This window comes from Panthera uncia, assembly GCF_023721935.1.
Source record: "Panthera uncia isolate 11264 chromosome C1 unlocalized genomic scaffold, Puncia_PCG_1.0 HiC_scaffold_4, whole genome shotgun sequence".
Classification (NCBI taxonomy): domain Eukaryota; kingdom Metazoa; phylum Chordata; class Mammalia; order Carnivora; family Felidae; genus Panthera; species Panthera uncia.
Window position 1 is genome coordinate 74340553 of NW_026057585.1, and position 9207 is coordinate 74349759.

Consider the following 9207-nt stretch of genomic DNA (forward strand, 5'->3'; position numbering starts at 1 on the left):
AATAAAATATGGTTGGCTGAGTCACTCAGTAAGTCCACAAACATCTGCCAGAAGTTATTCTAGGTACTAAGGTTACAAAGCTAGTACAAACTGGGGTGCCTGGGTGGCTCAGTTGGTTAAGCATCCGACTGCAGCTCAGGTCATGATCTCACACTCTGTGAGTTCAAGCCCTGCGTCAGGCTCTGTGCTGACAGCTCAGAGCCTGGAGCCTGCTCTGGATTCTGTGTCTCCCTCCCTCTCTGCCCCTTCCCAGCTCATGCTCTGTTTCTCTCTGTCTCAAAAATAAATTTAAAAAAATTAAAAAAACAAAAACAAAACCAAAGCTAGTACAAACTAGTTGCTGCCGTCAACAGTGTCCCACATGCATTTTAGATCCAATATAGTCAAAACTGAGGGTGTCATCTTCCCTGCCTTTTCTCCCAACCCATATGTCAACTCACACTTTGTGCACGCTCCAAACACAGTGAACTGCTTGCACTTCTCACTTCCCTCTGCTTCGATGCCAATAGTTTGGTGTTCTTAGACCATAGGAGTGGGAGGGAAAGAGACAGCAGGCGATCTGGTTGCTGACTATAGACAGTGACCAGACCTTGAATGCCACATAGAACATTCTAGATGTGTTGGCTGCTATCCCAAATTATTTGGCCTAAATGGAATGACCATACAGTTTGGCTTTTCTTCTTCCACTAAAAGTAGTCTGCATAGAAGATGACACAAAGGCCTTATATGTCCATCGTCTTGGCCAGAGATGCAGCTGCAAGCAATGGTCCCATTTTACAGATAAGCAAACAGAGACTTCAAATGACTTGGCCCCACAGCTAGCAAATAGCAAAGCAAGGGCTTGAATGAGGTTTCCAGACTCCAAATTCTCATTTTCTTTCCTCTAGTACTGCAGCTCTTACAGAGCTGTTTTGGGTGTGGTGTGAGGAAAGGGAGACAGCTCTGACCTCGACCAGGGGAGGGGGGGGCGGAATTCTCTTTACCACCAGTGCACTCACTAGGGGCTAAGTCTGTTTAACTTGCCTCTTTTCTTGGCCTAGTTCCCTTCCCTAATCAATCTTTTTTTTTTTTTTTAATGTTTATTTATTTTTTGAGAGAAAGAGAGACAGTGCAGAGAGAGAGGGAGACACAGAATCTGAAGAAGGCTCCAGGTTCTGAGCTGTCACCACAGAGCCCAACCCAGGGCTTGAACTCAGGAACAGTGAGATCCCAAGTCAGACGCTTAACCCACTGAGTCACCCAGGAGCCCTCTCTACTCTATCTTCTTAAAGAAATCCTTACAACAACCCTGTAAAGTAACTGTTCCATCCCTTTATTTTATAGATGGAACTGAAGCTCAGAAAGGTTAAGTTTCACGCTCCAAAGTCCGGAATCTTCCTACCTCGCTTGTCTGAGGTACCGGCTTGGAACACCGCGGTAAAGAAATCTGCCAACGGGTGATGAAGAGGATACCCGGGACCAGCCCCCAGTTCAGGGCTGAGGGCCGCCAGGTGGCGCGGTGGAGGTGTGCCTGTCCCCTCCCCAACCTCCACCCGGACTGCGGGGCAGACGCACCTGAACTAAACCCGCGAAGCTGCCTCGAGGGGCGGGGCAGGGAGTAGCTCCACTGCCTAGCTCAGGGTGGGCAAGGAGGGCGACTTTAGTTTGCGCGGTGCGGACCGCCCGGGCCTAGCTGGAGAGTCACGCCTCCACTTGTCGACTGCCAAGCCGTGTCAGCTCGCTCCTTGCCCTGCACTCCCCAGCATGCAATTCATTTTTTTGGTGGGGGGGGGGGTGGTCCAGGGAATAGACTGGAGCGGGAGAAAGCAGCCAAGAGCGGTGGGGCGGAGACTCCACCGCCCCCACCTGTCGGCGGCGGGGCGGGGGCGGGGCGGGGGCGGGGCCTGTCCCGTAGGGTCCGCCCCCGGTCCCAGAGCTCAGGGAACGCGACGAGATATAAGGCAGCCGGAAACAATGCGCCTGCATCTCGCGCTCCCGCGCGGATCCCGGGAGCGTCCGGGCCGCCGTGCGCGAGCGAGGGCGGGGGCGCGCGCGCGGGGGGCGCGTTCTTGAGTGCGGGCCGCGCGCTCGGTGGCGCGCATGTGCCTGTGTGCGGGCTGCCGGGCTGCCCCGAGCCGGCGGGGAGCCGGTCCGCTCCAGGTGGCGGGCGGCCGGAGCGAGGTGAGGCTACAGGCGGCCGAGGGGGGGCGGGCTGCAGGCTGCCTCCTGGGCACAGCGCGCCCCCGCCCGGCCCGGCCGGGCCCTGGGAGCTGCGCTCCGGGCGGCGCTGGCAAAGTTTGCTTTGAACTCGCTCCCCGCAGCCCAGTCCGCGCGCTGTGAGCCTCTTCCTTGGGCACGCCGACCCGGGGCTGGGCTTCCCGGGACGCGAGGGAAGGGCGCGGGCTGCCAGCCGGGAGGTTGGGGAGGGACGAGAGCCTGGCAACCGGCTGTGCTGGCGGACCCGGGGACGCCTCCCTCGGCCCGCACCCCAGTCAGCCGGTCCCCTTCCCTCCCGCAGGGAGCGGACATGGACTTCGACTCGTACCAGCACTATTTCTACGACTATGACTGCGGGGAAGATTTCTACCGCTCCACGGCGCCCAGTGAGGACATCTGGAAGAAATTCGAGCTGGTGCCGTCGCCCCCCACGTCGCCGCCTTGGGGCTCGGGTCCCGGCGCCGGGGACTCAGCCCCTGGAATCGGTCCCCCGGAGCCGTGGCCCGGAGGGGGCGCCGGGGACGAGGCGGAATCCCGGGGCCATTCGAAAGCTTGGGGCAGGAACTACGCCTCCATCATCCGCCGTGACTGCATGTGGAGCGGCTTCTCCGCCCGGGAACGGCTAGAGAGAGCGGTGAGCGACCGGCTCGCCGCCGGCGCACCCCGGGGGAACCCGCCCAAGGCGCCCGCCGCCCCAGACTGCGCTCCCAGCCTCGAGGCCGGCAACCCGGCTCCCGCTGCCCCCTGTCCGCTGGGCGAGCCCAAGACCCAGGCCTGCTCGGGGTCCGAGAGCCCAAGCGACTCGGGTAAGGACCGCCCCGGGCCATCTAAGAGGGGGGCACCCCAAGGGTGGCCAATACTCTGTCGCTGTCTGAGGTCAGGCATTGGGTCTTCGCAAGCCCCGCGGCCACCTCCCCCTTTCTGTGGCTGAAGCCGCCGGTGTAGCCCTCAGCAGTGTCTGTCTGGCACGTGGGTGTGTTAGTAAACAGTTTGAAGAAGTGGCGTGGGAGCCAGCGTCCTTTCGATGATGATTGGAGCCCCAGGGGACAAGGGAGACAGGGTGAGGTTTAGCGCTTAGGGAGGACAATACTAGGATTGGACTGTAGGGGATTTCTTTCCTCCGGAGGCTAGAAGGGTCTCTTAAGGGTTACTCCAGGCTTGAAGTTTTTTGTTGCTGCCACTTTCCCTGGGAAACTCACACTCCCTTAGGGAGAGGAAGCTGAGGAGCCTTTTGTGCAAAGCCAAAGCCTTCACCCTTTAAAAAATCAGTCTCCTGTCTGCTTTACTTTAAAAGGGCAATAATGCCCTCCCATTGCACCTCCCACCCCTTACCATTTGTACACCACACAATCACCCACAGATAGGTAGCAGAGCAATGAATGCTCCCCATTAACAGATGGGAAAACCGAGGCTTGGAAATAGGAAGTCACTAGAAGTGAGCCCCATCTTTTGCCCAATCCTCCATTGCATCCAGGCACTGCTTCCTTAATGTTTCGAGGGTCTTCATGGTAGCTTATCCTAGAGGAGCTACACTTTGCTTTGTTGCTTTGGCCTGAGTTGGAAAGGTGTTCCTCTAGCTCCCTCCTAATTTCACCTGTGGGCTCTCTGTAGCTACTTCCTTGCATTCAACAAATGTTCCCTGGCCGCCGCTGAGTGGTGCCAAGCTCTGACTAGGTGCTGGGGTCACAGATATGGAGCTCCAGCCTCCTCCCCCATTCTTGGATGCAAATTTAAACCTCACTAAGTGCAGACTTCAGCATCCTGTTCTTAGCCTTGCCTTTTAGACCTCTACCCAGGAGAAAGACTGGAGAGGGTGCTTTTATAGGGTGCCAACTGACTAGCATCAGGTAAATCAGGATCTAGAAAATTTGCCATAGCTTTTAAGAATAACTTTTACATGACCTTTTGAGAGGGAAGTGGGGAGTGGATATGGAAGTTGTCATATACTTGCGGGGGGAGGGGGGGGAATAGGGATAACAAGAAATTAAAAGTCAATTTTCCTTTTTTTTTTTTTGGTCCACTGTGTTAAGGTCATTTTTAACCTGCTTGCTTTCAACACCAAGAGCTTGTGTTTGTTTGATGGCTGGAATGGGAGTTTGAGATCAAGAAACCAATAAAGATATATCTCTACAAAAGCTGATGGAGTGGTAGAGTGGAAAGAGCATTGTTTGGGGACTTTGGAGATCTTAGTTTGAGATTCAGAACATTACAGAGGTGATGTGTGGACTTGGCTGGTCTGGATCTCAGTTTCTCCCTCTGCACATAAGAGGGTTGGACTTGATTGTCCAGCGGAGGGCATTTTCTTGTCTGGGTAGAGTTAGACCATCTCTGGAAAGAATGGTGCCCTACATTATTTCTTCCTTAAGAAGAACCTTACCAGCTATGAGGTTTAACACTGAAATATTAAAAGTTTGGGATGTGGGAAAGCTTCCTGAATCCTTTTCTGACTTGCCCTTTAACCTGAACCTGTTTGCAAGCCACTGGTTCACTCACAGGCCACATGGCCCAGAACAAAATGCAACAGATTGCAAACAATGAGGGGGGGGCGGTGGGGAGAGTGACTGACGGCAAGGCTCAGCCAATAGGGGTTAGGGGCTGGGTAAAACAGCATTCCAAACACAGCTTATCCAGCCAATCACAGGCCTTGTGGCCAGGAGGGCTGAATGGTCAGGTTTTATTAATGGAGAAATAATGCGATTGTCCACACAATGGAAGCCTTCCTGACAAAGGGGCTCAAGGATCCTGATATGCAAAAGAGGCCGAGAGAACTGAGCTCTTCTGTTGTCAGGCTGAAATGCATGAAGGTGGCCTTCTGTGTGGGGGCTGCAAAACGTGAGGCAGGAAGACTTTCCCCTAATTGCACTCTCCTGGTTGGGTAGCCTAAGAGACCTTTGAGCCAGGGAATGACGGGGGCATGTCCAGGCATCTCCAGGTCTCTTGGTGTTTTGGCCCTTGTACTGGGACATTCTGTTGCTGCTCAGTTCCCTGCCCCCGGCACAGGTCGCTTGGAAATGGTCGCTTGTACCTTTGTGAAGTTCCTGCAGCTTTTTCCGACCTGCTATTACAAATCCAACCCTCTTCTGGTCCAGGGAAGGGGGTGGGGCAGGCGACCTATAAATGATGGATGACTAGAAACCCATTGAAACCAGGAGCAAAATGCTCCTGAGAGAAACCCTTTCCCTCCCCTCTGTGGGTGAGGAGGGATGGGTTATATGTAGCCCTCCCTTCTCCAAATCTTCAGCTGAAAGGGATGGCAGAATAGAGAGGTGGGGGAATAATAGGATTTATAACTTGTGAAAAGTAACAATTCCCCAAGTGCAGACTGTGCTGGGCAGGAACAAAGGGCAGCTCGGCCCACAGACCCCTCATTTACAATTCTGATGGGGCTTGAAAGAGCCCGACTGGGGAAGATCTTTATAGCTAAACTTTGTCCCAGGCCGATAGCTCTTTCTCTCCATCCCCTCGGTGGGGGAGGGGAGCGCCTGTGCAGACTGGGGGCTGTTGGCTTGGGTCTGCCTTTTGTTCTTATCTAAGCCTTGCTGTGCAAAAGGAAATTGGAGAATATTTTCCTTCTTGCTTATTTCCCCTCCTTTCCTCATGCTGCCCTTACTCCATTACAAATGAATCAGTTGTCTTTCTCCTCATTTCAATTTGTTTATATCTAAATGGGGGAAACGTCCCCTCTTTTCCCCAAGCCTCAGCATAGGGTGTGTGTGTGTGTGTGTGTGTGTGTGTGTGTGTGTGTGGGTTTCTCATGGGTTGTGTTTCTTCTCTGGATCTCTCTTCTTGGACAGAGGGTGAAGAAATCGATGTTGTGACAGTGGAGAAGAGACAGTCCCTGGGCGTACGGAAGCCAGTCACCATCACAGTGCGGGCAGACCCGTTGGACCCCTGCATGAAACACTTCCACATCTCCATCCATCAGCAGCAGCACAACTATGCCGCCCGTTTTCCTCCAGAAAGCTGTTCCCAAGGAGGGGCTCCCGAGAGAGGTCCCCAAGAAGAGGCTCTGGAGAAAGATGCCCCAGAAGAAAAGGAAGAGGAGGTAGATGAACAGATTGTGAGTCCCCCACCTGTAGAAAGCGAGGCTCCCCAGTCCTGCCACCCCAAACCTGTCAGTTCTGACACCGAGGACGTGACCAAGAGGAAGAATCACAACTTCCTGGAGCGCAAACGACGGAATGACCTCCGTTCTAGGTTCTTGGCCCTGAGAGACCAGGTACCCACCCTGGCCAGCTGCTCCAAGGCCCCCAAAGTGGTGATCCTGAGTAAGGCCTTGGAATACTTACAAGCCCTGGTGGGGGCCGAGAAGAGGATGGCCACGGAGAAAAGGCAGCTCCGATGTCGGCAGCAGCAACTGCAGAAGAGAATTGCGTACCTCAGTGGCTACTAAGTGACCAAAAAGCCTGACTGCTCTGTCTTACAAAGACCTGAGTTTATTTTTTAACCTGCCCTCTCCCCCTTAGTAATTTGCACATTTTGGTTACGGTGGGACAGTCTGAACAGTAGATTCCAGAATGCAGAACAGCCGGTGCACACACTCTTAAGGGCTTGCATTCTTGGAAACCTGGGAACCCAGCTCTCCCTCTTCCCTGACTCAGGGGAGCACTGGGTGCTCTCTGGCGCCTTTGGCTTCTCAGGCAGGCAGCTGACTGAGGAGCCTGGGGTGCCTAGCTCACTAGCTCGGAAGAAAAGCCTGACAGATGCTATGCAACAGGTGGTGGACGTTGAGGGGGGTGGGTTCCAGCCTGCATGAAATCTCACACTCCGGATGAGCTTTAGGCTGGGAAAGGATGCTCCCACTGGTGTCTCTGGGGTGATGCTAGGACAGCTGGGCCCGGACGCTCTCCCTGAGGCTCTTTTTTCCAGGAGACACACGAGCTGTCTTGGGTGAAGACAAGCTCACAGACTTGATCAACATGGACCATTACCTCACTGTCAGACACTTTACAGTAGCTGAGGAGTTGGAAACCTTTAATATATATGTGTATATACATATATATGTGTATATATATATGTATATACACATATATACATATATATATTGTGATGTTAGCTGACACCCCTCCTCCCACTCTAAATGCTGCGACCTTGAGAACATTTAAAGAGCTTGGCCTCTAGTTTCTTTGTCTCAAAGCCCTCTGGGCCCTTTCCTCTGAGGGAGAAACCATTCTGTCCTCACAAGGGACTTTTTTGTTTTCTTCTGCCTTTGTTATGCAATGGGCTCTCCTGCACCCCTTTCCCACAGGTCAGAAATATTTCCCTAAGACACTGGGAAATGGGTCCTAGCCTGCGGCCTGAGGAAGGCTTGGAGTCCTGGCTGTGAACTTGTGATCTGCCCAGGTGTTTTCCATCTTGGAATCTTTTCTCAAGGCAGATGTCAGGCACATCCAGAGGGAGAACTATACCACTTCCTCTTTCCTACTTCCCTCTCCTCTCAGTCTCTGACTGGTAAGTCTGAAGTTCTACTAGAACCCTGCAAACTGTCCTAGTGCAACTCCCAAAGAGCTTGCTGGCCCTGCACCCACCTTGGGCCCCTTGCCAGCCTGATATGAGTCAGATCTGTTTCCCAGAGTCCAGGCCTTACTGCAGTTCTTGCTGGGAGAGCTGCTGGGACTCATCCAGTGCTCCAGAAGGTGGACTAGTTTCCTGCTGGGTTCTAAAGGAGCTTCCAGGAGCTCTGCTTCGCTGACCATGACGGATTTTGCCCCAGGTGAACAGCCCACCTCCAAGTGGACTCCAGGTGCAGCCTCCAGTTTGGAAAGACCCCTAACCCAACAGGTGTCATGTGGGCAACTCAGGAGCCCCAAAGCCTAGCCTGGAAGAAAGATCAACCCCTCCAGAACTCTGCCCAGGGCAGCAGGTGCCTACTGGCTGTGGTTTTGAAATTGGGGGGGGGGGGGGGGGGGGGGGGCGGGTAGAGCACTGTCTGTGGCTCTGGAAAGCCAGCTGCTACTTCCAAACTTATTATGCACAGTGGTCTGTTTCTGAGGTCGTTTTCTGGCCTCAGAGAACCCCAGTGGAAATTTGGAAAAAATCTCTCTACCTTCTGGAGTATGGTTTTCGGGAGCCAACTGTCTTCTGGAACTGTCTTTGGAGAACAGGTGGGACGTAGGTTACTGATGTATCACCTGAATAGCTTGTGTATAAGCTGCTGTTGGGTATTAGGCTGGGAGCAGTGGTTTGTTTTATTGTTTTGTTTTTTTTTTAATACTGTATTTTTGTATGCCTTTTGCAAAGTGGTGTTAATTGTTTTGTACAAGAAAAAAAACACAAAAATCTCTTGGGCAATTCTCCTGTTGCAAGAGTCTGGTTTATTTTGAAAGGCAAGTTTACCTGAAATTTTGTATTTAGTTGTGGTTATCAATTGCCTGATTTTAAAATGTTGCCTTCTGAGACCTCTGCTAATAAAAGATTTCTCAAACATGTCAGAGTGGGGGCACCTTATGCCAACCAAGTCCCCCTGAGCCAAGGAAAACAGTTTCGGGGTAACCACCAGCGATCCAGAGGGTTGCATTTCTCTAACCATGTTGCTAACCAGGTCATTCCACTTCGGGTTCCTGAAATGCCATTTCAGACATGTCTAAACAATGTAGGTTCGGTCCGTGGTGTAGTCCGTGAACGTGGCATTCTCTTGTGAATTGCAAAGAGGGTGGAATTTGAGCTTCAGAAGGTTTGAAATCCCAGCTCCACCACTTGCTCTGTGTGCCTTTTAGCTTTACCTTTCTGAGCCCTAGTTTCCTTATCTGTAAAATGGGGATAAATGCTCCTGCCCAGGGGGGTGACAGGTATTCATGAAGTAGATTTTAAACCCCTTTCTTTCTTTCTTTTTTTTAATGTTTTTTAACATTTATTCATTTTTGAAAGGCAGAGAGAGACAGAGCGCGAACGGGGGAGGGGCAGAGAGAGAGGGAGACACAGAATCTGAAACAGGCTCCAGGCTCTGAGCTGTCAGCACAGAGCCCGACGCGGGGCTAGAACTCACGGACCGCGAGATCACGACCTGAGCCG

The 9207-nt window shown here is 52.8% G+C and overlaps 1 protein-coding gene across 1 annotated transcript; it reads left to right on the plus strand.

The window, feature by feature from the left end:
* The first annotated feature begins 1930 nt into the window (after positions 1 to 1930).
* MYCL (MYCL proto-oncogene, bHLH transcription factor) lies at positions 1931 to 8999 on the plus strand. Its single transcript, XM_049618709.1, has 3 exons — positions 1931 to 2160; positions 2498 to 3002; positions 5991 to 8999. The coding sequence occupies exons 1-3, from the start codon at positions 2080 to 2082 to the stop codon at positions 6587 to 6589; spliced, it is 1185 nt and encodes a 394-aa protein (XP_049474666.1). The 5' UTR covers positions 1931 to 2079; the 3' UTR covers positions 6590 to 8999.
* The last annotated feature ends 208 nt before the right edge of the window (positions 9000 to 9207 follow it).

Coding starts and splice junctions, on each gene's coding strand:
- MYCL (XM_049618709.1), top strand. CDS start 2,080: ATGTGCCTGTGTGCGGGCTGCCGGGCTGCCCCGAGCCGGCGGGGAGCC. Junction 2,161..2,497: donor TGGCGGGCGGCCGGAGCGAG/GTGAGGCTACAG, acceptor TCCCTCCCGCAG/GGAGCGGACATGGACTTCGA. Junction 3,003..5,990: donor CGAGAGCCCAAGCGACTCGG/GTAAGGACCGCC, acceptor CTTCTTGGACAG/AGGGTGAAGAAATCGATGTT.